At 52.1% G+C, this 26,977-nt stretch overlaps 9 protein-coding genes across 9 annotated transcripts; 4 read left to right on the top strand and 5 right to left on the bottom strand.

Annotated features, from left to right (window-relative positions):
• Nucleotides 1–1,386: 1,386 nt before the first annotated feature.
• Nucleotides 1,387–2,980, top strand: AA0111_g6689 (hypothetical protein; the record flags this gene model as incomplete). The annotated part of the gene is made up of 2 exons (XM_028652938.1): nucleotides 1,387–1,582; nucleotides 1,632–2,980. 2 exons carry the CDS (start codon nucleotides 1,387–1,389, stop codon nucleotides 2,978–2,980), a joined length of 1,545 nt encoding a protein of 514 aa, XP_028505627.1.
• A 722-nt stretch (nucleotides 2,981–3,702) lies between these two features.
• AA0111_g6688 (hypothetical protein) lies at nucleotides 3,703–4,349 on the bottom strand (the record flags this gene model as incomplete). The annotated part of the gene is made up of 2 exons (XM_028652937.1): nucleotides 3,703–4,019; nucleotides 4,076–4,349. The coding sequence occupies 2 exons, from the start codon at nucleotides 4,347–4,349 to the stop codon at nucleotides 3,703–3,705; spliced, it is 591 nt and encodes a 196-aa protein (XP_028505626.1).
• A 356-nt stretch (nucleotides 4,350–4,705) lies between these two features.
• AA0111_g6687 (hypothetical protein) lies at nucleotides 4,706–5,796 on the bottom strand (the record flags this gene model as incomplete). The annotated part of the gene is made up of 2 exons (XM_028652936.1): nucleotides 4,706–5,618; nucleotides 5,675–5,796. The coding sequence occupies 2 exons, from the start codon at nucleotides 5,794–5,796 to the stop codon at nucleotides 4,706–4,708; spliced, it is 1,035 nt and encodes a 344-aa protein (XP_028505655.1).
• Nucleotides 5,797–6,375: 579 nt separating this feature from the next.
• AA0111_g6686 (hypothetical protein) lies at nucleotides 6,376–11,064 on the top strand (the record flags this gene model as incomplete). The annotated part of the gene is made up of 1 exon (XM_028652935.1): nucleotides 6,376–11,064. The coding sequence occupies one exon, from the start codon at nucleotides 6,376–6,378 to the stop codon at nucleotides 11,062–11,064; it is 4,689 nt and encodes a 1,562-aa protein (XP_028505632.1).
• A 1,217-nt stretch (nucleotides 11,065–12,281) lies between these two features.
• AA0111_g6685 (hypothetical protein) lies at nucleotides 12,282–13,814 on the top strand (the record flags this gene model as incomplete). Its single annotated transcript, XM_028652934.1, has 1 exon — nucleotides 12,282–13,814. One exon carries the CDS (start codon nucleotides 12,282–12,284, stop codon nucleotides 13,812–13,814), a length of 1,533 nt encoding a protein of 510 aa, XP_028505634.1.
• Nucleotides 13,815–14,482: 668 nt separating this feature from the next.
• Nucleotides 14,483–17,751, bottom strand: AA0111_g6684 (hypothetical protein; the record flags this gene model as incomplete). The annotated part of the gene is made up of 4 exons (XM_028652933.1): nucleotides 14,483–14,957; nucleotides 15,010–15,349; nucleotides 15,401–17,627; nucleotides 17,704–17,751. The coding sequence occupies 4 exons, from the start codon at nucleotides 17,749–17,751 to the stop codon at nucleotides 14,483–14,485; spliced, it is 3,090 nt and encodes a 1,029-aa protein (XP_028505633.1).
• Nucleotides 17,752–19,540: 1,789 nt separating this feature from the next.
• AA0111_g6683 (hypothetical protein) lies at nucleotides 19,541–19,909 on the top strand (the record flags this gene model as incomplete). Its single annotated transcript, XM_028652932.1, has 2 exons — nucleotides 19,541–19,774; nucleotides 19,850–19,909. 2 exons carry the CDS (start codon nucleotides 19,541–19,543, stop codon nucleotides 19,907–19,909), a joined length of 294 nt encoding a protein of 97 aa, XP_028505629.1.
• A 599-nt stretch (nucleotides 19,910–20,508) lies between these two features.
• AA0111_g6682 (hypothetical protein) lies at nucleotides 20,509–21,184 on the bottom strand (the record flags this gene model as incomplete). The annotated part of the gene is made up of 2 exons (XM_028652931.1): nucleotides 20,509–21,065; nucleotides 21,151–21,184. The coding sequence occupies 2 exons, from the start codon at nucleotides 21,182–21,184 to the stop codon at nucleotides 20,509–20,511; spliced, it is 591 nt and encodes a 196-aa protein (XP_028505628.1).
• Nucleotides 21,185–22,535: 1,351 nt separating this feature from the next.
• AA0111_g6681 (hypothetical protein) lies at nucleotides 22,536–25,941 on the bottom strand (the record flags this gene model as incomplete). The annotated part of the gene is made up of 2 exons (XM_028652930.1): nucleotides 22,536–25,663; nucleotides 25,722–25,941. The coding sequence occupies 2 exons, from the start codon at nucleotides 25,939–25,941 to the stop codon at nucleotides 22,536–22,538; spliced, it is 3,348 nt and encodes a 1,115-aa protein (XP_028505631.1).
• Between the last annotated feature and the right edge of the window lie 1,036 nt (nucleotides 25,942–26,977).

Here is a 26,977-nt window from a genome sequence, read left to right as displayed (position 1 = left end):
TGTTTTGAAGGTGGAAAGGACAACAAACCGCGATACTCCGCATCCTCCGTCCAAGTCTGGAGATATTCAGCCCAATCCAGGGGTTGGATGATTGGTTTTGACGAGGACACGGAGCGCTCTGGAGCCTGATGTAGTAGTCGAGCGAATCCCGAACCGAGCGATATTGTGATGCTATGTCAGCTCTCTGATCTGGCGAGTTCGAGTTGATGCAGAATCATTGCGCATTCGGGGGCTGAGACGATGGAAGCTACGCTACATATCAAGAGAACTGTGATACTGATGATGCTGACAAGACTGGCTATGCCTCTGCTAATATAAGTCCTACTTTTGATGGCGGCGCCAGCTTTTTGCGTCCTGCAGTTCAGCATTCGGAAGCCTAAAGTGAGATCGCGATCAATGACCAATAGCTTCAGTCTCGTGACGAGCCACAAGGACGAGAAGTCCAGTCTGACTATCTTTCGGTATGTAGAGGCAGCAAAATGCAATAGGAGGACTGACTCAGGATAGACAAGACAGGAATGCGAGCAGCCAAAGGCCATCGATTAGTTCGCTGTCCAGCCTGAAACATCTTCATGGTTGATCCGCAACGTCACCTATAGCACTACTACAGACCCGCGCCCCAAGCGCTGGGCCGACATCGTCGACGTACGTCGATAATTCTTATGAACACCCAAAACAATAATAATAGAGCATATCAACGATCATAACCTAGTATTTCTAACTTCCCAAGGTGGATACATCCAACGCTCCATTGGCATGTGATTGTGCAAGAGCATTGTGCTTGATCATGGAAGCTAGCCGGTGACTTTCTCAGAGTGTGGATCTAACACCATACATAATATCTAAACTACAAATTGACGGCATAGTGCAGATCGCAGTTTGGGATTACTCGAAAATAATACAACATAGGCAGGGCTGTCGTGGTGAGGAAATGCTGGATGCCTGATATAGTTCTAGCGGCAACCCCAAAATAGCGCAGCGATCGGTGTTCCAGCCTCGCGATTCAGACACTAACATCAAACACCACACTACTGTTTGAACGCATGGGCAAAACACAGTACAAATGTTTTGTTGGTGTGTTGACATGAGTGGGGTGGTGGCTGCTATGGTGCGGTGTGATATATATGGAGAGCTTTGTGCCTCGCTGCGCGAAGGTTTCTGTACCGCTTCGACGTCCTGGTATCTTGACTATTGACTAGTCTTCTTGCCCGGTTCCATTGTCCTGCTATCTGTCTGAGGAGCACATTCGGTTCAATAAGGCGAGTTGATCATCGCTCATCAGTAACATGGCATCGCAGGGCGGCATGCCTCCTTCCATGGTGAGTCCACACTACTACATAAACTGGCCGTATGAGGTCAGGACATAGATGAAAACAAGTCGCTCACATGGCAAAGGCAGCACAAGGACCTCCATATCCTCCCATGGTATGGCCATCAGGCGGTCCTCCGATCAAGCGCATCGACATTCCAGCTCAAACAATTTTCATGTTCTTCTTCATGATTGGAGCGGGGGTACACATGAAAATATTCCGGAAAAATAGAGCACGAGGACATAAATTTCTGGCAAACATCTTCATCTTCGGTAGGTCTTGTTGTAAGTTAGGAGGGATTGGAGACTGACTCTTTGGAAGGCTTTTGCATGGAGCGCATACTCACATCGATACTACGACTCGCATCAGTTTCGAACCCAACGAACGTTCGACTTGCCATCGCTGCACAAATCTTCGTCTCCGCAGGTGTTCTCATCCTATTCGTCATCAATATCGTTTTCGCAATACGTCTAGTGAGATCGACGCATCCATCAGTGGGCTGGCATCCTGCTTTTGGAATCGCATTCAAGGTCCTTTACGTATTGATTGGTCTAACACTTGTCGCTGTCATTACGGCCACCGTCCAGAGCTTCTATACCCTCAATCCAAACACTCGAGCTACCGACCGCAGCTTTCAGCAATACGGCGCAACATTTCTTGCAATCGTCGCGATACTGCCTTTACCGATTACGATGCTCACACTGCTCATTCCCTACTCACCACTTGACCGCTTCGGCATCGGCCGTCTCCGTACAAAAGTCATAGTTCTACTGATTAGCACAACGCTCCTCTCCATTGGCGCATGGTTTCGCTGTGGCGTTACCTTCCAAGCACCAGTTCCACGGTCGCAACCTCTACCAGGATATCTCGGCAAGGCACCATTCTACATCTTCAACTTTCTCGTCGAAATCCAGACTGTGCTCATGTATGCCATACTTCGCATAGATCTCCGCTGGCACGTTCCTGATGGCGCAAAGGGGCCAGGTAGCTATGCTAGACCACAGATGCACGACGTGGAAATGCAAGATTCGAGACCTACATCCTCGGATAGTGTACAAGACGATAAGAGATCCCTGAAGACTATCAGCGAGGAAGAAGAGAAAGAAATCAATGACGAGAAGGTTGAAGAGCTCGCTGCACCCAGGATCATAGAGATTGACCTTGGAAACTCTTCACGTAGCTCGCTCGCGCCGCCAGACATGGAGGTACGCAGGAGTTCAGCCCGTAGCTCTCTTGTACCACCAAAAGCGACAGACAGGTCAGCACGTAGCTCTGTCATCTCTCAACGCCTGTCTTCTTTCATCAGCAAATCCACCAGTACACTGGCCACGTTTGCAACGGCAGAACAGAAGCAGCGATGGCGCGAAAGCGAAGAGGGAAGAATAATTAGGAGATTGGGTGGACCATGGCAGCAACTCCCTAGTCCTACTGAGTCGGCTTTTAGCATCAGCAGGAGTCCGACGAGGAGCGTTTTTAGTCGTACTACAGGAGACGAACTGGAACCACCTCAACCAGCATACCACCAACGGAGCGGTAGCGGTGCGCCCAGCATACCAGATGTTGTTAGCGAGGGCGGATGGACGCCGAGAATCGAGTGGGAATTCCGCAGTCCCAGACGTTTTCTCAGCTTGAAGAAGAGGAGTATGATCGGTTTGCAGCTTCCTAAATGAGCCCATAAATACGTATATGGGGTTGTGTGATGAGGTGTTTACAGCGAAGGCGTTTTTGGGATAAAAAGGTATAATTCAACTGCTGGGCAGCAAAGCTCTTTCCTTGTGTTCAACATACCCCATCTCTTTCTGGTATGGAGACGATGGTCGTCTACATAGACTTTGCGTCATTCTTCTTTTTTCTCTGTACATGTACGATAGCAGCGGCATTACCAACGATATACCAAGCATTTCTTTGCCTCATTAGGCTAGACATACATACCAGGACCTCATCGGTCTAGATCTCCGGCTCGCCTCTACATCAACAACCACATTTCGTGCCGTGAGCTGATCTAGGATCTGCAACTAATTTAGTGCCGCGGCTCCCCTCCCAGCAACCCGGGGACCGTACCTGAAAATAAGATTTCAAAACAAATCAATAGCGCGAAACGAACATGAATGTGCCTCAGGGAACGCTTGGTCTGCTGTCACTTGTTTGAAGAGGGGGTAGAGTCGCGCTAGTGCGTTAGCTTTAGCAGTTTGCATCGTTTGGTGTTTTGTCTTGAGGACTGAATGCCTGGTCAAGGGAAGAAAGGTCTTTGGATAGATGCTGGTGGCCCGTCAACGTTGAAGCCATCATAGTCGATCGGGAAATTGCAGGCATTCCATAGCGTAAATTCATTATTGCTTCGACGTTTTTATGCCTGCTTCCCTTCTTCGTCAACAATTCAAGCAAAAACCCCTCACATAGGAATCCTCCTCATCTCCTCTAAACTCCAGTATTTTCTCATATTTTCCGCTTCCAGCTGCTTAACCTCGTCGTCCAGATGTTGCCACAATACATCCCCAAATGAATCCAGGATCTCCTTCAACTCACCCAATCGCAGTTCCCTCTCCCCACTCTCACAATCTTCTAGATACTTTTCCAGCTTATCGAGACCCTTGTGGATCTGCTTGTGCTGTGTAAGAAGCTCGAGTTCCTTTTTGAAAGCGGGCATCTTTTTGGCTAGTACAGGGAAGATGTGTTGTTCTTCTATCGTATGATGCACCGTGAGGTGATCTATCATGCAGACTGTTAGATGACTTTACTCTAGAGCTTTGCAGTCTGGTGCTTACGGCAAAATTGCTGGCCTGTGCTAATGAACTGGCGGATAGACATGTTCTTGGGCCTTTTCTGTGCCTCACAAGCCCCATAGAGAACTTTCCAGGTCGCACGGAAGTTATCGTGGAAATAGTTCATATGTTCGGCCATCCTGTTGTACTGGCGAAACTCGGATGGCGTGAGTTTGGGTAGAGCCTTCTCTTCCTTGGTCGCATGTGAAGAGTTCAAATCGTTGACTACAGGAGGGGCTGGCGCAGTAGGGCCATCATCTCCTGAGATAGTTGCCATGTTTGCGGGAGGAATCGATTGATGCAGTTTAGGGCTGGTCGTGAAGTGATGCCTTCCAAACCGTGCCAGAGCTGATCGAGCTGGAAGCCTGATGACGGATGCCAAGAATTGAACACGCTTCATACGCTGAGAAAGAAAATCTAGAACTGCGCTTGAAAAGGTTAAGATGATATTATTTGGGGTATCTATGTTTTGCATGTAGCGCAACCTTGGAAAGCGATTAGCCAGTCGCGGCTGACGAATTTTGCCTTAGCAAGCAGCCAGCGGCCGGCAGTTGGACTTTCCGATGCCGGTCAAAACGCGTTGCACGCGGTCACGTGCACGCGCCATTACCAACCACGACATGCAGTCATGCTTCACTTGTTCCGCGTTTTGGCAAACTTCTCGTGCCATTTCCGTGCCGATGGCTTCATGGCTGCTACCGAATTGTCCGCAATAGATGTTGTGGAGGCTTTGCTCTTTGCCCTTATAGTCGTATCGGAGGGGAAGTCGTAGACGCCCTCGATGGCACTAAGTTGTGCGTCCTTGCGCCATACTTCAGGCAGGCGGTCCTCCCACGTGTCGGTAAAGTCAGCGATGAGGAAGTCGCTACCGTGCTTGGCTTCTAGCAACGTCCTGCCCGTAAAGACGACCGTCTTTGCTCTGTCCAGACATGACCATGGCCCGTTGTTGTTGGAATCTTCTGTGGATAGATGTGCCAACACAGCCTCTATGAGGCCTGGCGGATGTCCCTCTTCAGCTGCAGCCTTGATAATGTCGTTGGTCAGGAACTGCGCGTCCAGCTTGATGCCTTCCGCCAGCGCAGCAGCGTTGATGGATCTCCACACTTGTGAGAGGGCGTTGGGCGAAGGTTGGTAAGATCCACCATCCGCCTCGAATGCCATCAGCTCATTCCATGCTGCCTGACATTCTCCATTCGACACGGGCAGATCGTTATATATGCTGGTCTTGCTCCTGCTGTTGCTGGTCGCATCGACGTCTCCGGCAACAATGTCGTATATCGGCAGCATCTCCCTCAGAAGGGCAGCAGCAGACGCAGTCGATGTGTAGGCCTCGAGTGTCGTGGTACACAGGGCAATGGCGCGTGTGGCAGGGGTGGGTATCTCATTGCCAGGGGCTTCGAGGGCAGGCTGGGTCAGGAAGAGCGAGTTGGACGTCTGGACCTGGCGCAGCTGGAAAGATTTGTTCGGCGTACAAAGTACTGCATATGCAGGCTTCGCGTTGGACGTGCCAGGAGCGGCGGACTGGGCTTGAGATTTGATAGAAAGCCTGGCGTCTGCAGTAAGAAGGGTATCCGCATAGGAACGACAGGTCAGCGCACCTACAGCGGGGGGTTGGGCGCGTCTATCAGCTCAACAATTTCCGGGGGCAGCTCGAGCAGGCGGAAATGCTGCTGTTGGTGTGCTATGGAGAAGGGCACACCGCCTTCATCTTGCTGCGTGGCCATGTCTTGGTTGACAGCACCACTCCGAAATCAAATTGCTGACACTCTTGAAAGCCGACAGTACCTCATCTCATGACGGCAGCTGCTATGACGACGATGCTTTTTTGTTTGTGGACACTGCGGGGTGCGGCGATGTGCAACTAGCAGGCAGACGGCTCGGACGATAAGCTGCAAGGGCAGCATTTGCCAGCCAAAAATACTTGTCATTGCGGCCGCTTGCTGGGAACCCCATGCTTCTGCTTGTCGCACCTGTGGCAGACAGTGGCACCTTGGTTATTCGCGCTGCAGCTTCCCACCCGCGCTTGGTCGCAGCCGCATGACCGCTTTCTTGGTTCGGGCTTCAACAAGATCCATGGGATTTGTTGTTGTTTAGACCCGGAACGCGCCTCCACTGTCCCTTCTCTACCCCAATGGCTTCCTAGCACGACGCCGACGACAACACGACAACACGACAACAACACCGCCCTCGCCTTCTGCTTCTGCTTGTGCGGCTGCGCCATGCAACCACTGTACTAATTGTCCTCTTCACCCGTCTGATTACTAGTTGCCAAATCCGTCACTCGTTTCCGCGCAATTGGCACCATGGTTGTAATCAACCCCGAGCCCGCCGCCCTCTCCGCAGAGGATCTGTCGCTCTTCTACACGACAGACGAGCTGCTCTCTGATTCCCCCGTGCTCATCTTCTACGGACCGACGGCCACCTCCACACAGGCGACACATTCGCGCATCCAGACCCACGTCTTTACACCAGCCGGCCTCCAGAGCTTCGCCCGCCTGATTATTTCGCCGACGGCTACCTACTACAATGCCGTTACATGTCTGCCGCGCGAGGAACAGGGCGACGAGATTTGTCGCGGTCTCGCCTTCAGCCTGTACAAGTACTTCCTCGAGTTGCCCTCGGAGATCAAGAGCGCTTGGGAGAAGCGATACAACTCCTCAGACAACCTGCCCATGGCCCCCAGGCTGTTCTCCGAGGCGCACGCCGCCATCGTCGCTGCCAGGATGATCAAGGTTGAGAATGTCGCAGATGTCATAGTAGACGTGCGCCATGCTTTGGGCGAGCAGACGCTGTCCTGGATAGATTTGGATGTAGTCCTACCACAGGGAAGCATCCAGAAGCTGGAAACACGCGAGTCGGGCCAATTTGAAGACCTTGAAGAAGATCTGGTCAAACAGCGGTACGGACAGTACGCACCCGTCGTCAAGCTATTTGGAGATGCCGCCTTCCTCCCCACATCTAGACTCCGCCGCGCGCCCTCGAAACCAACCGCCCTCAACCGGTCACAGTCCTTCTCAAGGAAACAAAAAGAGACTCTTCGGCGAGAGATGTGTGAGCTTTTGGACACGGAGGAAAATTATGTGAGCAAGCTGGACGAGCTGGTCCACACTGTAGCGGTCGAATTCCGAGAGAAGGCGAAGCAAAGGTCAGGCTCGAGTTCTAGCCCCACCGAACAGGCGCTACGAGGCTTGTTCCCTCCTAGTCTTGACAAGATACTCGAAGTCAACTCCAAATTCCTGGACGCCATACGTATCATCTTAGAGGAGTCCGAGAACGGGGCGATCGAGGATATCGAGACAGCAACAGACGACGTCTATATCGCACCGTTGCGGGGACAGAAGGACGCGCCAGATGTCACTGGAGCTGCAGCTGTTGCCAGAGCTCTTCTTGAGTGGCTACCACAGTTCGCCGACTGTTACACCGACTACATGGCTGCTCATGGTGACTTCTCACAGCTGCTAAAGCACTTCACAAAAGAACCAGCCTCCAGCTTCTCAAAAAGGGTCTACGAGACGGGCGAGCAACGACTTACATCCATGCTTATCGAGCCGGTTCAACGCCTACCGCGATACAATCTGTACATTGACAACATCATCAAACAACTGCCAGTTAGACATCCTGCAATCAGGTTGTTCTTGAAGGCGAGGGACATGATCTCGGATATATGCACAAGAGAGGGTCCTACAGCAGCGCAAATCAGAGTGTTTGATCGCTTGCGTAAGATGGTCAGTTCATGGCCATCCGGATTCAATCCTAAAGGGCGGCTCATCTCAGTCATTGATTGTGTGGAGCTGTCTCCGCCATACCATGGTGAACTGTCTGGACCTGCTACGGTTTCCGGTATCATGATAATCTTTACAGATTTCTTAGTGCTTCTTCAGAAGTCGGAGGACAGCTCGATCAATGCACGTGGCTTGCTCGCTGAGTTAGATAACCCCAAGTTCGCCGAATCCTATGATGGTATTACGGAACTCTCTTTCCACCAATATCTGGGTCTCAGCGATATCTTCGTCAGTGAGCACTCGGAGGGAAATATCCTACAACTAATATCCTCTGTGCCACTCGCCAATCAACCCGGACGTCCAAGAAGTCGAGAACGTCAAAAGCTTGGCATTCGCATGTTCTACCTGCAAGGCACCTATGAGGGTAAAGGGCACAAGGTCACCGAAGAACTTACCAAAGCTCGCGTTGAAGGCAGGTTTTCGGAAGCGGAGCGGGATGGCGGCAAATGGGACGTCCGAAACTTGCCAGGCGATCTGAGCTTCTTTTCATCTGTGGCTGAGGAGACTGGTGGTCAGTATGTTGAAGGTCGAAGAGAACCTGCGAGAGTACAAATTCTAGTCGAAGGGTCAAAGTTCACCAAGCCCATTTCAGTGGGAGACAATGGTGTCGAGCTTACCGTCACAATTACCATGCTCGGAGACGGACTCTACCTGCTAGAGTCAAATGGCGCCAACGGCTACACGGCACGCGACAAACTTACTGACCAAGAGTTTCGACCTGTCCTCACGAAGCGACTTGCCAACTACTTCCAAATGCGCAACAGTGTTAAGAATCATGTGCTAGCCGAGGCGTATCTCTTGCGGAACAAGCAAATACTCAAGTCACTTGCCTTGGAGATGTATGAGGCAGAACAACAAACAGGTAGCAAGAGCCGGCCACACTCTCCAGTAAAGATGCTGTCTAGTTTCTTTGGCGGTAGCGTGGGTAACTTCAGTGGCAGCATAAATCGTGAAGGAGGAGGTTCCCGCAGACTTCAGCGAAATGCTCATACTATGGGAGAGATACCACGTATGGCGCCTCCTGTTCAACTTGGCTCAACCCGTACGTACAGTCATGACGGGGACATGTCACGCCCTACTTCGTCCAGCACTACGAAGAGCATTACTTTCAACGGTACCGCGCCGACTGATCCCTTCGCGAAGCTCGAGGATACCTTGGCCAACCTGACTCTAGCATTGCACGCACGCAAAGGCAACATTGTTGGACGTTCCGTCCGCGCTAGAGCTGTCGCAGATGAACTTGTTGTCAATGAGCTGTATAACACACTCCTGGAAAACCCAACTAACCTTGAACTTGCAGGACAATCCTCGGTGGATGTCTTGTTCGCAGTGTTTGAGAAGTTCTTGAGCGTTGCTTGGAAAGAGAGAATGGGCCCTGTGCTGTCGCATGCCACGTTGGTCTCTTTACAGATGCGATCTGACAGTATGCCACCTGATGAGTTCGAGGAGTTTTTCAAATACACCTTTGATCAATTCCAACCTCCCAATCAGCGGGCATTCCGGGCAGTCATCAATCTCTTGGCGGAGCTGCTGGATGGTACTAGCAATGATGGAGATCGAGGTATCCTCACTGCAGCATTTGCCGAGATGCTAGTGCCTGCAGGCAATGCAAACGATTTCATATCTCTTATGGATCGCTTGGTCCAGGACATCGATGCACTATTCCCGGCTGAGACACCTGGTTTCAATACCCCAAACTGGGGCTCCATGGACTCCAAGAGTCGATATGCAGCCGCGGGCTCGCTCAACTCCAACACGTCATTGAGGAGGCGTTTTGGATTTGGCACTTTGGAGCGAGAGAACAGCAAGTCGGAAAAGGAGTCCAAGGTAGGCTCGCTCTGGCGCTCTCTTAGCAAGAACAGCCACGGAACAGACCTCCAACCACCCAGCATGGGAAGGTCTGGTCCTGGGCACCTTGCTCGTTCTAACTCAATAGACGCTGCTGCTCGCCTGTCGCCGAAGCGTCCGTCTTCTCGCGATCGTCCAACTGTTCTTGGCGCATTCACGTTTGAGAACGCGAACTCAAATCCGAATCCAAGCTCAAACACTAACGGCCGAGGATTCGTGGGCAATCTTGGGACTATTGGAGAGGTACCTCCCACTGTTGGGCCTCCCCGCAAGAAGCGCCGTTCTTCTTTGAGTGATCTCAAGACACTGCAGGATGCTGACGATGTGCCCGCGTGGTCCCCACAGACTCCTCGCAAAGTTGATCCTTCATTACGCCATGAGAATCGGCAAATCAGTGACTCCCCCTTGGCTCCTGCAGCCGCTACGATGGCGCTCCACAAGCACACATCGTCGATACCGACGCCTACGCGACTCGGTTCACCATTGCGGGTAGACAGACCGGATAAGAAAGAGAACGTACCTGCTGTCGGGACCGAGCGTCCAGCCCACGTAAGGGGCAAATCGGTTACCATGAAGCCGGATGTCATGGATGAAGTAACAATCAAGTCGAACAGTCCTACGAAAAAGCGAAGCGAGACTATCTCTGGAATACCTAATCCTCTGAACCTTCCAAACAATTCGAGTATCCCAAACCTAAGGCCGACTACCAGTGCTGGTCTGCACGAGCGTAACGGGTCTGGTAACGCTGTCAAGCTACCACCTTCGACGCCAAGATCCCCAACCAAACCGAGCACTCCCTTGACAGGAAACTCTCCAAAGAAATTGAGAATGCAATCGCCGCAAAAGCTGCGCGAACGGCTGCAAACTCAGCAACGCGATATAGACACAGCTTCGCAAGCTCTGCAGAACGAGCTGAGTGCCATCGGTCAGGAGCTGAGTGCTAGAAGTACCCCACGCCTGACGACTCAGAGCTCGGCTCCGTCATTGATAACAGGAGGCACGCCTTCAAGGTCAGCTGAACACCGCATTGCCACGCTGGAGAAGCTCAAAGCCACGTTGGACACTCTATCTGCACGTACATCAGGAATATCAAACGATGTTACTTCGTCACTACAAGTTTCGGAAGCACGATGCAAGCACCTAGACCAGTTATACCGTGACGTCAATGCCGAGAACGAAGCATTATACGCGCGCTTCAACGAAGAACTGGAGAAGGTGACAAGCAGCGCTCGCAAAGGAAGGGCTAGCGAAGAAGTAGAGCGACGATTGAAAACGAGCGAAGAAGAGCTTGCGCGCTTGCGAAAAGAAAACGCACGATTGAAGAGGGAGAATGCTGGTTTGAAGGCGCAAATCAGAGAGTGAGTGGTCATTAGGACTGCTCTACTATGTTTCAATCACACTGGTGTGTCAGGCGGGATCTCGATGTTGACCCAAGTCGTACAGTCTGCTCAGCGTAATTAATACCACAGCGGGACAGTCCCCCAAAGCTTCTAGACACGAGTAATATGGCTGACATGGGCGCGGGTTCAGCATTTGATGATACATGGCTGCATCACGGCCGTCTTGATGGCCAAATTCTCTTCGCTTCTTTTTTTCGAAATTTCGGACTGGCTTATGATGACATGACATGGCGTTGTGTGGTTGAGATGCCACTTTTAGAGCAATATACCATCTGCTTTTTCTTTGCCTAAACAATACGTTGCTCGGTGCTGTAAGCTTGACACGGACATGCTATGCTTGTTTGCACGTAGAGGTGTGTTGGTGGCCTCGGGAGAAAGCCAATAGCTTCCCCAGGCCGGCAGCCTCGCCAAGAAACATGGCAGCCTCAACCCCGCTAGTTTATGCATGTGTTGGCAGGGCTTTGCAGATAACACCGACCCGGGGGAGTAATGCCGCGGCTGCATACCTGCATGCTGCAGGCTGGCCTCGGACGGAAGGTGCAAAGGGTCAGAGTGGCCGCCTACTGCCTGTGTGAGTAGTGTAGTCAGGGCGAAGAGGACATGTGTTTCATCAGGTGTACAGTTAGGCTATTAATGGAGACTGATGTGCTCCCACGGTGCGCTAGAAGCAAAGTCAACGTTTCGCGCTCGATCGGGACAGTTTCCGCTAGGTCGGAACTGGGAGTGCTGGACGACGATCGCGGACCAGTCTCGTCGAGCTTGTGATTACTGTTCGTCATCTTCACCTTCGATCAAAGGCCCAGGTCAATTGTGTGCGTCCATGGCAGAGCGCGCGTGTTAAGAGACGTGATCCCAGAACCCTCATCCGGCCGCCAACTTGCCCAGACGTCTTTATCGTCACTCCTAGTCCACCCCGGCCGGAAACCGGATCCGTGGACCGCGCTCGCCCAAACCAACGACGAAACGTCGGCGCTCCACTGCGGTTGACCCTTTCCCTTCACCTTTTGGAAGCCTCCACGACGGAGAGCGGCAATGACTCTCCATACTGCCTCGACGACTGAGTGCTCCCGCGCCTGCGACCGTCTTCTAACCCGACCTACATCACAACGCGCGTCCTATCCCTTGCTGGCCTCACCCACCCGCACGCTACAGGTTGGCTAATATATATCATCCAAAGACATGGCCTGGTTCATGAGAGGAGTCCAGAGTGCCGTCTTCCACTATGCCTCGTGCGCACCCTGCACCGGCTACTCAGACGGCAGAAAGAGGAGGAAAGCAGCAAAGGCCGCGCGCAAAGTGAGGGAGAAGCTGGAGCTGGAGCAGCCCGACGCATACCATCATCCCGAGCCGACTGGTACCAACATATACTGGCAAGAGGAAATCGCCATGGGCCCAGGGCCACCACCACGAAGAGCGCGGAGGACCAACACGGCAACTACAGGCAGCACGAGGGGTATGCCGACACGGGGAACACAGAGCTCGGCTTTGAGCAATGGTGGGAGCAGCATCGACGTCGACCACGCCGGCAATACCCGCCTCAGTGACGATACTCTCGACGACGACGACGAGACGTGGAACCACAAGCGATACCAGAGGGAAGACGAGGACCTATGGGGCCACGACGAGCCTTCAATCAATCTCGAACAAACCATGACTGGCTCTTCCGTCGGAGGTGCGGGTTATCAAATACGGAGGCCTGTTACTTCAACATCTGGAAGCTACTATACCGCGCGCGCACCACCAGTCAACGATCTGCACCCTCCCGTCGTCAGTCTTCCATCTCCCGACCCCATTGATAACCGATGGATGCTCCAACCACCACCCAAAGCTAGTGTCATGGCTGGCAAAGAACGAGCGTCCAACAGGAGTCGGAGTGGCAGTGGCGCAAGTAGCCGCGTAGAATTGAGCTTGGGTCGCCAGGTCAGCACAAGGCAATTGATGCACAAGTTGGAGCGAGGCGAGACGCCTGAGGCTCGATCAGCATCACCAAATGGTTCGTATTTCAACCCATCACGGTGCAGGACGCCACAAGCTCGACCGCCCTCTGCCACCAGCAGCGCTCGTCGGAGAAAGAGAAGAGACACAGCCATGGCTCGCGACCTGGCTATGGCGCGAACCGATACTGTGAGCACTCAGCATTCGTCCGGTGAATCCAGTGATACCATCATCCGAGGCAACTCCGCACCTCGCACCGCAGCCATTCCGGACGTTAAAGTAATTCGCGTCCGCCAGAGCCGTCCTGCCCTCTCCACAGTCTTGTCCAGCAATTCAGGTAGGAACGATACGCCAGTCACAGCATCAGTTCGCAACGGTAGCGATGAGAACGCTCTGCGCATGCCTGAGAAGCCCAGTCCAGCGCACCACCGCTTCACAACCACGTCGACCCCCGACTCCATCCCCTACTACACCAAACACCGCGAACCTCTCAATTCATCCGATATATCCTCCCTTAACTGCCTTCAAGACCTCGTATCCCCACGCGCTCTACTCGATTCACACTTCGTCTCCGCACCCTTGGTAGAAGCCAAGATTCGATTACCACCTTCAGAAGAGGACATGGCCGCAAGGGCGCGACGAGAGCTATCCAACAGCGGTTTCAGCATCTCAAGCGACTGGGATGAAGAAGAAGAAGGTATCGTAAGAGTACCTTTTGACCGGAACTTTGGACCACCAGAAAAGGATCCAAGGTTTAGATGGAGTGTCGACTTTTGATCAGGTCATCCCTACCTACCTACCTACCTACCTACCTACCTACCTACCACCACCGCCATCACCATCACTCACGCACCACATTCACAAACAATATCTGGATTCTCACCACGCGCATCATCAGCGTTGGCATCTTTTTGCATAGCATCGTTCGCCGGGTCCTTCTACAGGCTTTCTTTTCCTTTGTCTTCTACTTCGTTCTAGTTTTTTCAGCGAATGATTTTTTTTTAGCGAAAACCGCATACATGCATTGCATTTTGGATAGACACGACACCTTGATGACCTACACCAAATGGCGTTTTGGGAGGGTCACGATGGCTTCAAGCATCGTTCTTAGGGCTGGCTTTCGGCATTGTTCTCACTTTTTCACTTCTTCGTCGTGGACTTTTGTATATATCGTTGCGCAGATGTGTAACCAACGAAAGGATTGAATTTATTTAGCTCCAAGGGTAGAGCTCAAGTCAGTATGCAGCTTTTCTTGCCTATCTGGTGACTCTGTTGCTCGATGAACGAGCGGGTTACATCACCGTCATTCTGATGCAGGATGCTAAGTAGTTTGACGACGTGATTGCTTGCTTACTATGCTCTCTGTCCTGTTCTAAAATCAAAAGCGCGCGCATGCTGCATGGCCTCCCATTGCGACTGATATCTTACAACTCATATTCCCACATCTATCTTGCACCCAAATCCCACAGCCTAAGCGTCTCACCCTTTCCACCCCTCTTCTTGTTACCCTTCTCCTTCCCGCCCTCGGTCAACTTCAACATACACTTTGACACTGCCGCCAAACACTCCAGCACTTCACTCATCCGCCCCGTTTCAAGTAAACACCTTTGAACCCACTCATTGCCTTTGTCCGCTACTACAACAGCAACCTCCATAGCCTTGATTGCAGGATCCTTGTTCAAAAACCAAGAGGCCGCCTGTAGAACAGAGAGGTATGCGAGTATCATATCTGGGATATACGCCTTCATCAGGTCCCAGGTTTTGTGTGTAAGGTAGTCTGGGTCGGCAGTCGAGGCTTGGGAGATGGCAGGAATGAGGGTATCGAAGACATTAGATATTGAGTCTAGAAGCGCCTTCGTGCGTTGAGTGTCAGGCTTGTGTTTGGCAGATGCGCCTTCTTTCTTGCGTTCTGCACGAATTCTGGAGACACTGTTAGTTGGTGTGCGTAGAGTGATAAAAAAGAGTGACTGACTGAATGAGAGTTTGTTCCTCTTCACGCCATTCACGGAAGAGAACCAACAGGCGAACGATCTGCTGGAGCGTGTAGTATGCCGTACTGCTCTTACGTAGGTTATCTACAATCTCCCGGTGTTGATCGGCGTCAGGCAATTGTGCCAAAGGCATAGCGGCTGCTCGTGCAGAAGTCGAGAGATTGTCGCGATGTTCGTGGAGCTGCTGCTCGTCTTGTTCGTCCGCACCTGCCGTGGTGAAATCGAAGGGATAGCCGAGCAGAGCTTCTGTTCGAGACAAGGACAGAGACTCGACGCTGAGATCGCTAATGACCTTCTCGGCAGCGGCAAGTCGACCATTGACTATAAACCATGTCAGCAAGTTTCCGAATGTCTATATCGCAAGCAACTTACGCAAGAAGATGGTTAGCGCGCTCTTTAGGTGTCCAAACGTGTTTTCGTAGTCCTTCCCTACGTAGTTGTACCATTGCACCGCATCTATGACTATTTCGTCTTGTGGGCTTATCTCAGCACCACCAAATGTCCGCTTGACACGAACACCCGGCCATAGCAGCTGCTCAGTCGGAAGAGTGATTTTCTCCAAGATGTTGTATCGCTTGATAGGATTTGTGATAACGCCATAACCCTCTTTGGTAAAGTGCGTAAACCCGCTATCCCTAGAAGCAAACGTAAAGCTCTGTGATATAACTTGAACGACGTCGATTCGATACGATTCCATGAGTGCAACAGAGTGACGTTGCTCAGAGCTATTTTTGATGTCGGGGAGGACACGTGCGAGACTGTAGGCGGCTCGTTCAGGGATGAGCTGTGCTGCATAGAGTGGTATGGTATCGAATCGTTTGGTAAGACGCAGGAACTCGATGTAGGCTGTGATGACGTTGTCCATAGCCAAGAATATTTTGTCTTGATGTGTATCCTCGAAAAGCGTGTGTAGTCCGTTGCGAAGGACAATGAAGACGTGAACCAAGATGCGGAAAGCATGTGGATCTTTCGCGAGAGTCTGATAGTGTTGTTCTGCGCGGAATGTGCGATGGTCTCCAGCAGGTATCGGGCTTCGGTCTTCTTCTAACGAGTCTGGATGTATGATGAGACTGTGTGGTCGGCCGTCCTTGTCGAACATGTCCGCAAGAGCCACACCGACCTTCAGCATCAAATCATCAGTGTCTCTGGCGATAAGTGCGCTCTGAATAAGCTTGATCGGAGAGACCGCTTGGGATGCTGTACTCTTCTGTTGCTTCAGAATTTCAATCACCTTCTCAGGTGACTTCTCCCAGTCTCCGATATTAGCGACTGCATCTTGGAAGAGAAACTTCTGAGTCAGGGATTCTGTCACTCTGCTCGGATAATTCTTCTGAAGATATGAGTCGAATCGAGAGAGCAGGAGTGCGTTGTAGTGGGCATGAAGATGGTCATCCCAAGACTTGCAGACTGCTTGTACTTGCTTCAAATCTCCACTCAGCAGACCATATACAGCACCTTCATATGGTATCCGGGCTCCTCTTGCAGCGTAGAAGCACATTCGGCGGAACAGGTATCCGACGGTCGGGCCTGCGACATTTGGTCCACCTTCTGGGTGACCTTCGTACGCTGCTCCAATACTGACGCCGCGCCACGACTCGTTCCTCTCGTAGCACCAGTCGACGATGGTCTTCCAGGGCAGTCCGCGTCGCATCATTTCGTATGCAACCATCCAGAGAGAGCGCTCATAATACTCGTCGCTCCTCTCGAGTGCGCGCTTTTGCCGTGAAGGAGCGTCTGGGTCTAGTTGCGTAACGAGGTTCGCGGTCCTGTCAGAGGTCTTGAGGTTCGAGTTTATAGGCTTCAGCGGTTGGTCTGTGTCGTCCATGCGCTTCGCCTGCTTGATCTTTGTCTTGGTCTCCAACCAGCCGCTTGTCCAGGTGTGCGCGCCCTTTCCAGAGTGCTCTTCCAGCCCTGTAATGATGGCCTTCACATCGCTGTCGCTGTCGCGGGCCGTTTGTTCTAGCCAACGAAGGACGAGCGCTTTCTCCTTGGCCTGGTCATCCTCCAACAGAAAACGATCCCAGATCTCGCTGTTCTTGCAGTATCGTGCATTTCCGCCGATCTGCTCCAATCGCGTTTGCTTCTCCGCCGCCACATCAGTGCCAGGTTCAGGGTTGTAATGCTCGATGACCAACTTCAGCAGCTTCCATGTTGCAAGCTCTGCCTGCCATTCTCGTAGCTCTCGGACGCTCGCGGAATCGGGGACGGTGCTGGACTCGATAGATGGAATGACGGATTGGGACGACTGGCCGAAGACACTCTGTCCTGCATTGTCTGACGCATCTGCCATACTCTGTATTCTCCGACGGACAGTCTTGCTGAGGCTTCCTTTGTTCTCTGCTTCCGTTGTCCGCTTCAGCTCCTTCACATGTGATTCTGCAACGTCTTGGAACTTCCCGACGAGCTTGACCGTGGTTTGATATTTGGCCTTCTTCGATTCGTTGCCGTGGACATGCCAGTGATCCACTCGCTCCGCGAACTTCTCCACCTCTTTCCCTACACGTTCGGCCATTGCACGCAGCGGTTGTAGCGGGTCGTTGGCCTTGGTGCCGTTCGTGACTCGTGACGTTCCGAAGGAAAACGCGTTGTTGTTATGAGACTACAGAGAGTGTGAGCGCCTATTGTAAAGAGATTGAAAGTATGATGGGAGGCAGTCGGAGCTCCTGATGACTTACCTGAGCTGCAGTCGGCTGCGACTGGCGCGATAGTGATCGTGAAGCCATGATGAAAGGAATGGGCGAAACTTGAAAACGACAGAAGAAACAAGATAAGGCGATCTCAGAAACACTTGACTAAGCCACGCGCCAATATCGTGTTGGGAGCTTGCGATGTTCGTGGTTGACAGCCCTAAGCCCATCACAAAACAGAAGTCGCGCCCGGACGTCGCTGCAAGTTAGCGCGTCGCCAAGACTTGACACGCTAGCGAACATAAAACTCGAAATCTGCCCTTACCCAGATTTTCTCGGTACAATGTTTTCACAGGACGGCGCCTTTAGAGTCTCGTCAGGAATCTTCAGTTTCTCATGACGCGCTCGTGCTGTCCCAGATCAACACGCTTCCTGGTAACCTGGCTGGACTCCCAAGTGGGGATTGACAGTGCGGATGATATAGGAACTGTTACATCCCATAAATTAACGACCAAACTCCTGAATGCTTTGAGAATTACTCTAGACATCATGTCGTTTGCCGGTTCTTTGGCTTCCAGGTCTCGATCTTGTCATGATCTCACGTCGGCTTGCTGGCTTCACAAAGGACTATGTTTCCCAAGACTATGTTGATTGCGATGGGCGTCATAGACGTTCGTTTCCCTTCTTACATTCATAGTAATGTGATGGCGAATGCCCGCGGTTTCATGCAGCGGATTGTTTCGTTATGAGGCCACGAATACGAAACTTCAGCACAGAGAGAACGATTGAGGTCCCGGTGTCAATCTCAGGACAAATGGTTGGGTTCTTGTTTGTTATGATACATGACTACAATTACATCGGAACCTTAGTCCTCATCCACTAGTTTGCCTCGGAAGCTATGATATACCCTTAGCACGTTGCTCCATCTTAAGCCTAAGGCGCTGTCAGAGATGCTGTGTAGGGGAACATGATTGAACAAACACTCACTTCAGCAGCGAATATTTTGGACAGCTCACGGTACTGGCATTTTCTCCTTGTTCTTTGTAGAAAGCATTACAGCATTCATACAAGGCATCGATCTGACCAAAGTCAGTTTGTGCTTAGAATTCATACATGTATGTTCATAGCTTGTTTCAGGTGTGAGATGCGTACCTCTTTTCTGCATTTCCCTTCGTTGTAGTTGTTCTTTTGTATACAATCTGTCTCTCAGTAAGATGGATTGTAAATTGCCCAGACTACACACTCTGGATTGCACATGCTCTAGGATGACATGGCGGGTCTGTCTTTAGGTCTTTGTCCATGTCCCCCTAAGACTTTGTCAATTTGGTGTTTCTCGCCAGTGCCATGGATGTGACATCATGAGCATACCATCGTGAAGCACGCAAACAGCCGAAACGCTGCACAAATTTGTACAAAAAAGGTGGGTAAGTATTGGAGTAACTGAGCCAGCAGTCTTGCAAGAGCTCAGGTAAGAGGAATCGTGCTTTGCAGGTAAAGGTGATGAAGATGAATCCGGTTGGTTGGATCTGGCCAATGCTTTAAGAGCGAGACCCCACTAATTCTCAGTGCTCCCACCTCTTCGTTGCGCTTTCCTCCTTCACATAACCTTTTGCGCGTTGCCACCGCTCCTACAAAACCCCCCGACGCGTCTGCGCAGCCTCACGAGAGCCTTCCATTACCCGACGTAATTTGCACCCAAAGCGCCGGTATTAAGGTATGGCTATCTCCGCACCACATAAAGCAGCTTCCCCCACGGCAAAACGTCCTTTCCTTAACGTCCACCGCTTCCGCTAGCACAACCGACTGACCTTGCCGAACAGCCTTACCCTATCGCTCTACGACCCAGAATCACACCCAGCCATCCACGAACTCTCTGCACCCCAAAATGTCTGACAACGGTTCGCCCAACGTGCAGCAGAAGCCTGAGGATGGTGGCCAGAGCGAGCACCTCAACATCAAGGTGACGGATAACAACAACGAGGTCTTCTTCAAGATCAAGCGCACCACTGCCCTTGGCAAGCTCATGAACGCTTTCTGCGACCGCCAGGGAAAGAATATCTCGAGCGTACGATTCCTGTTCGACGGTCAGCGCGTAACAGCTGCAGACAACCCAGACACGGTAAGTAGGAGAATAGTGGTCTCCCGCGATTAGCGCGAGGCTGCATTTCTTGAGCCAATCGCTGACAGGACACAGCTCGACATGCAAGACGGCGACACTCTCGAAGTCCACCAGGAGCAGATTGGTGGCTGCTGACCGGCGACCCCCCGCAGCGTTGTGCAGAGCTCCCTACAGCTGTACCAAACTTCGACACCCGGCGGCTAAGTCATCACCTTGTATACCCACGAGTACGACTTGCCGAAGACCTACGAGTACACGATTGCTTTCAGCGGCGGCGATGGCGGAAAAGAGGCATTGGTTTTGCTTTCAGATATGATTCTATGGGTTCGGGCGTCACGGATTTATCAAGCCCGCCTTGCGCGGCGCTCTTTGTGTCTTCACGTATTAGCTGATGGTGCGCTACATGCGAGGAGGATTGAATTCATTACATACTTTTCATGACTTACATGCACTCCTTTGCCACCAATGAGCAGTCTGTATAATATGTGCGAGGGTTGGTGCTGTGGGTACGACGAGCAAAGCAACGTTTTGGCTTTGAGCCGAACACGTTCAATGTCCAATATCTTCGTTTGCCAGTGAAGGTGCCATGCTAACACACTCAAGTTTCCGTGCAACTCAAACCAGCTCTTCAATCCTAATTTATACATTTTCGTAGACTACATATACACAATTATAGAGGCTTCCAAGTCGTATCATACACCTAGCGAAGCCCTAGCAGAAGCGTGGTCGCTCCCCTAATCATCCCAAACAGCCTTCTTCCTCGCTTCCCTCTCCTCGGCCTCCTTCTTCTCCCTTTCCCTCTCCTCGTTCCTCCTCTTCCTCTCCTTCTCCCTCATAGCACGATCGTATTCCCTCTCCTCATCCGTCCTCTTCGGTGCCCTAACACCCAAGGCACCTGCAATCAGCCTGCCAGCTACCGCCGTTGTCTTCTCTGGTCGCTTGTCCAGACTGCCACCCCCTCTGCTCGAGCTCCTACTCCCGCTATCGCTCAGATTCGAGTTCAAGCTATACGGCACATTATCCGGGTACTCAAACTGCGTCGGGCTAGCGGGTGTAGGCGGCGGCGGGTTTGGCGGGATATCGCGAGACGTGGATGTAGACAGTGGTTGTAAAGAATCGTGTGGTGAACCCTTTGCTTCTGACTTGCCCGAGTCTACATCTTCGGTTTCGGTATCCGAGCCACTGAGTTCGGCCTCCCAGCTATCTGCCACGGGCTTGGATTTGGGCTTCTGCGCAGTTTTCTGTGGGTGTGACGTCGAGAGTTCAAGGTTACCGAGCGTGTTTGCGATTTCTATAGGAGGACAAGATGTTAGTGGTGCTTCTCCTTTCATTAAGAACTTTCATGGATGGGAGTGTAGAAAACGAGGAATGCGTACCTTCTTCGCTGGGTGTCTTGTGCATAGGCGCCATATTGTTTCTTCCGCAGTGCGTGTACCTTGTGTGCTGAAAGGTCGTGTGAGGCTCGTGTTGATTTGCGGGGTAAAATGCTCCGGTCTCCTCGAACAAAGGGTATCGGATGATGCGGGGGAATGGTTGATAGCTTAACGCTTGTGACTCTAGTAGAATGGCAGCAGCAGCCTGTCAAGCGATTGAGGAGGGTTACTTGGATTTAAAAATCAAGGGTTCAATTGAGCTATAGACCCTAATTATGGAAATCCACGGATCACTCCAATATACGAAACATCGAATATGCTAGCTCTCCCCTGCGCCGATTGCCCGCAGAATAGGGTGCTTGTGGGGAAAGGGCGCGCGTCACGACGCACAACATGCTTTCGACGTCAGATCGATGCTTCATTTAGGAGCTGGACCCACTTCCTCGATTCTAGAACGTCTACTGTCCGAACAAATATAGATGTGGCTATGGTCTTGCCGGTAGGGAGCGAGGTGGTTTGCGCAACACCTACATGCGCGTTCCTGCATTCTGTATTGAGTGCTGGGATCGTCTTCGGTCATACACGTGTTGTTGTGAAGGATATTCAGGGGCATATGGATTGCGGCATCCAGACCTTTGCAGAAGTTCTCAGCAGTCAAGCATGCATCAACTTGGGAAGTTACTAGTTTCTACGCTTCATTCAGCTATCTGACCTCATTACTATCACGGTTAGTGTCGCTTTGCTGTCAATGCAGTATCTGATCGTAGTAGAGAACGCAGATCTGTGACCTTGAGATCCAACCGTGATACATTGATCAGACCCGATGACGTGAGAACAAAAGCTGCTTTACATATAAACGTTGTCATAGGGGATTCCAAGTCGCAGCTATATCTCCAGTAGGCCTGATGGAGACATGGGCATGCATGGTTGATGTTGAGAATGCTATACGGTGCACTTGGCTTGGAAAATGGCCAGATAGCATTCTAAGTAGTGTATCATTTTATCCCAAACATGGCTCACGAGAAATTCGAAAGGGTTTTTAAGGCATGAATTGAGCCGGTTCTTCACTGTTCAAAATCTGCGGGTACTGAAACCACGAATCGATCCAACCACGAACAACTTCTATACATTGCAATACCAATGTATTCGAACTAGAAATTACGACCAGACTTCAACGGAGACAACCAAAACTAATGATACAAAAGCAAGGCACATACGATGCATGCTCACAAACTAGACAAAACGCCGCTGATTAGACAGAAAACACCCGCGGGGTATCATCTTGTCAAAACAGTTATGCCAAACCCAAAATGACCAATGCAAGCAATGCAAGATGACCCTGAAAACACCGACATATGCAATGCGCCACATATAGCCTCGTTACTTCTTCATAGGCTGGAGCCCATCCTTGGCTCTTCATCACTTCGTCTAATGCTCATCTTCTTCTTCGCTTTGCCCTTCTTCTTGGTAGACGGCTCGTTCGGCGGCGAGTGGGTACCGCGACTACCTCCTTGGCTGTCTCCCTGCTTCAATCCCTTGACTTCCTGAAGCATGTCGCGGAAGCCTTCTTCAAGCGTCGTCATCCGCGCAAGCATAATTCTGCTCATGCGGTTAGACTCAGAGTCGTTGTCGCTACCCTTCTGCATTTCATGTGCCTTCATTCTAGCAGCCATCTCGAATTGCGTGGTAAACGACGCAGGTAAACCGTTAAGATTGCCAAAATTGGGGTTGAGGTTGTTGTCTCCGAGGTCTGATGCAAGATCTAGAGCAATGGCGTTGAACGAGGGCTCGCGTGCCAGGTTGCTTTTAAACAGTAGGTTGGATGACATCCCGCGTGGTGGCATGATCGCACGAGGACGAGAAGCCGCAGCAGGAGGGGGCACACTAGCCCGCTTTGGAGTTTTGGCGCCTGTTCCACTTGAAGTGTCCAGACGTCCCGGAGTTGCTGTACCAGTGGCTGTCCCGCTGCGAGCGCTTGTCCTCGGCCGCTTTTCGGGAGACGGAGCACGTGACACGTTCATAGTCTCCTTGACAGGACTGAAGAGAATTGTGCTTGTGGAAGTGTTGCGGTTGTGCCCTGGTTTGGATCGCTTCTTGCTAGGTGATAGAGGTGCTTTTGCTTTGAAGCTGGAATCAGAGGGTGAGGCCACAATGGCTGGAGTGCGGCTTTGCGACTTGGGCAGCATAGTCATGGGCGTACGGAAAGACTCATCTTCGGAAGACTCGTATCCTGTCTGAGGCCGTTTGCTATCCTTCTGACTCTGCTCGACCCGCGGGGTGACCTGCTGATCGGTACTCGCGTCGTCGTCTTCGTCATCTCCATCAGCATCAGTCTGCTGTGGCACCTCCTCCATGGTCATAGCTAAACTTATGTCTGGTTCTTCTTCCTCTGCTATGGCCCGACCCAATGGGGTTGCGGCGTCGTCGGGATCGGAAACCACCGTCCTGGTAGCGAGCGGGTGCCTACGTCTCGGCTGACCGGCGGTTTTCGTTCGCCGTAAATATGGCCGAATGGGCCCCTCGAGTCGGTCCAAAACTGATCGTGAGTCGTCCTGAGGCGGTGTGTTCTCATCATCGTCGCCCATCTTCTTCATCCAATCCGATACAACATTGCCCGAGTTCCTCCTAGGCGTCGGATAGCGAGGTGTAGGTTGGAAGCTAGGGTCGCGAAAGGGTCGCCTGAACACCTCCTCGAGTGCCTGGTCCTTCTGGAAGGTAGTGACAGAAGGCTCACGGAGGCGAGGGCTGAATAATTCGGTAGGGCCCCGAATGCTGAACGCAGGCACAGGCGCTTTGGATTCAGCCCGACCCCGTTGTTCGACAAGATCGGTTGGACCGTACGATAGATGCGACAGAAGAACGCGCTCATAGAAGAAAATTACGAACAGGATGGGAAGATGCGTCAACTTAATGACGAGCCGATTCATGCGCAGAAACCTCTTGAAAGACATGGTGTACTTGAGCGGGATTAACAGCCACCCAATAATATTGGTCGGCGGGATGTAGGAGAAGAGCGCATCCGACTTGACCATAGAGATGGTGTTGACTGCGAATAGGAACTGATGCTCTTCATCGGCATTCTTGACGACTGCCATGAAGGAATTGGTCAGGACCGTAACAAGAATGGTGACGATAAGGAAGTGACAAATGAAGAGGAATAGAGCAAGAAGAGTCTTGCCGAGAAAGTTGACCTCGCCCCAGAGATCCCATGCGGCAGGTGTGAAACCCATAACCAACTGGAAGATGGCGTATGCGGCATCGGAAGCTCCGAGATCTCTCTTGAAGGCCAAGCTAAAAGCGACAAAGAAACCACTGCAGCTTATCACAATGAGGACGAGAATCGCAACCAGGTCCATAGCCATCATCTTGAAGGCAATGAGCAGCTGCGAAAAGTACCGATAATGGTCCAGAGCCGAGAACAGCCTAGGAAAAAGCAGGACCGCGGTGGATCCCAGCACATCATAAGCCATAGCAGCCACCCCGTGGCGACTGACGTCAGGCATGAGAATTCCGTAAAGGCGTAAGACATAGTAAGCCATGAACATGAGGAGGATACCTAGATCAAAGGCATTCCAAACACTCATAATGTATAGACCAAAGCCCTGTTCAGAGAAACCAACTACTTCGTCGAGCATGTATCCAGCGCTCCAGAACCAGAACAAGACTTCAAGTGCTGTTATATCGTCCGACTTCTCAGCCAGCACAGCCAAGAACAGGCCCAGCATTATGGCGAAGGAGAGAGTCGAGAACAGGTTGCGATAGCGCGGAACACGTAGACGGGAGAGTTTGAAGAGGGAGGCATCGTGGGGATCGTAGAGTGTTACTGTACGCCGAAGAAGCGCGGCAGGCGGAGGCAGGGGAGGCGCGGGCTTGGTCGGCGACATGCGACGAGACGGGCCTGTCCGTGGGGAGAGGTTGTCGCGGACGTTGTACCCACGTTCTTGGGGAGAGTCTGGCTTCCGGTGTAGGCTATCGGCTGCCGAGTGGAAGACAATGGTGCCTGCCCAGATGGCTTCCAGCTGGCGCACTACCAGAGGATGGGCAAGGAACTTCTTCGCCTGAGCGCGAATAGCAATCTCGAGCGTGGATATGCGCGCAGCATTACGGTACGCCTGCCGCGACCAGTTCGCGCCACCTGGGGTGTTGGTACCACGTTCCTGTACCATCATACCCTGCAAAGGATCGAAGTCGTAGGAGAGCGCATCGATGAGTTCTCGCGTGGAAAACTCCTTCAGCATGCGCATAGCCAGAAGCTCGCATATGAGCGCCCGCGTCTTACTGACGCCCACATTACCAGGATTCTCTTCTCCTTCCTTTTTGAATTGTAGGCAGTTGGCGAGCAGACAGTAGAGCAGCCCGCGCGAGAACTGGTCGGAGCGAATCTGCTGCTGGATGGGCTTGACGAGAAATTGCGACACTTGCGGGGAGCGCAGCTGGTCCCATGACAGCGTGGTTTCGCATCGCTGAACGAGGATTATGCGAATGGCGTGCGTGGTGTTGTAGATGGGTATGCGATCTGCGGATACTGTCAGTGCCATGAACAAGCAAGCAAGCAAGCATTATTCTCCGCGTACCCAAAACTTCCGCAGAAAAGACGGGCAGCAAGGGCCCGTCTCGCTGGCGGTCCTCGTCTTCGTCATCTTCGTCGCCGTCATACTGCGCTACGCCCTCCTGCTCATCTTCACTTTCCGAGTCCTCTCCGTTCTGGCGACGACGGTAGCGGTTGATGGCCGCGAGAAGTGGCGTGGTCTCAGATGGCCGGCGTGACTTTTTGCTGAAGAATGAAGCGAACATGGAAACTACCTCGAGCCTCTAAAGGAAACGGAATTCCTCGTCAGCGTCGGCGTAGGTAGGGGAGAGGGTGGTGGTGCGAGTTGGGTGGAGAGTGCTAGGTTTCATCACGGGTGGGAAATGAAGCACGAGATGGAGGATCGTGAAAAGCGCTCTTGCCTACTTTCGTGCCACATGCAGTTCACCGCCTGAGAACTCTGGCCCGTCATGCGCCATGTTCGCCTTGGAGAGAAGATGCAGACGGGTAAGACTCGATCCTTATCTCGCGTCGTCCCTCCCCCAGACGCGTCTGTAGCCAATAGACGCGGGCACGCCGCACATGCAGACAGGGCTTGCAACGAGGGGCGCCGCCAAAAGCACGTCCAGAATGCCATGTGAGCCATTGCCGGAGGGGAAAACGCGCCATTTTCAAAGGCGTCATCGAGACGATTGCCCTGAAGTGGGTATCTTTAGCATTCTGGGGTGCAGAGTGCATACAATATACCTCAGATCCTCCACATGCCTGATGGAGGTAGGCGAAACCTTCTTCGCGGCCCTCTCCACCACCTGATCCATGGTTACAGAGGAGCTGCTGAGGCATTTCACTGCTTCGTATCGCGCCATCAGCTCGTCTGATCCATCGCTCAGAGCCCCCAGGATGCGGTCAAAATGTCCGCGATCTGAAGGCATCTAGACGATCTCGATCAATAAATACCCTGACGGCAACCCTGTCTTTCGCTCTTAGGGCGAGGCTACTGGCCCTGCATGACATTCAGATAATTGCTCCATCTTATTTGTCACCTAGCCGCTGTCGGACTCAAAAACCTCAGACTCCCACGGCCTGCGATATCTGCTCATTCACACACAAATGCCTCTGCGCGCAGAGGCACGACAGACGGTGATGTCGCCGTGCATGAGCCGTTGGATCCTGCGCTGATCATAGCTCCACCTCGTTAAAGGTGTTCCCGCTACTCACCATTGGCAGCTTTGGCGATGCATGCAGCTCCGTCTTCACACCGCCAGGCAAGCCCTTGCAAAAGAAAGTCTTTGTTGAAGGTTT

Source organism: Alternaria arborescens, assembly GCF_004154835.1.
Source record: "Alternaria arborescens strain FERA 675 chromosome Unknown contig_14, whole genome shotgun sequence".
Lineage (NCBI taxonomy): Eukaryota > Fungi > Ascomycota > Dothideomycetes > Pleosporales > Pleosporaceae > Alternaria > Alternaria arborescens.
The sequence above is the reverse complement of the archived record's forward strand: the minus strand, read 5'-3'. Positions and strand labels throughout refer to the sequence as shown.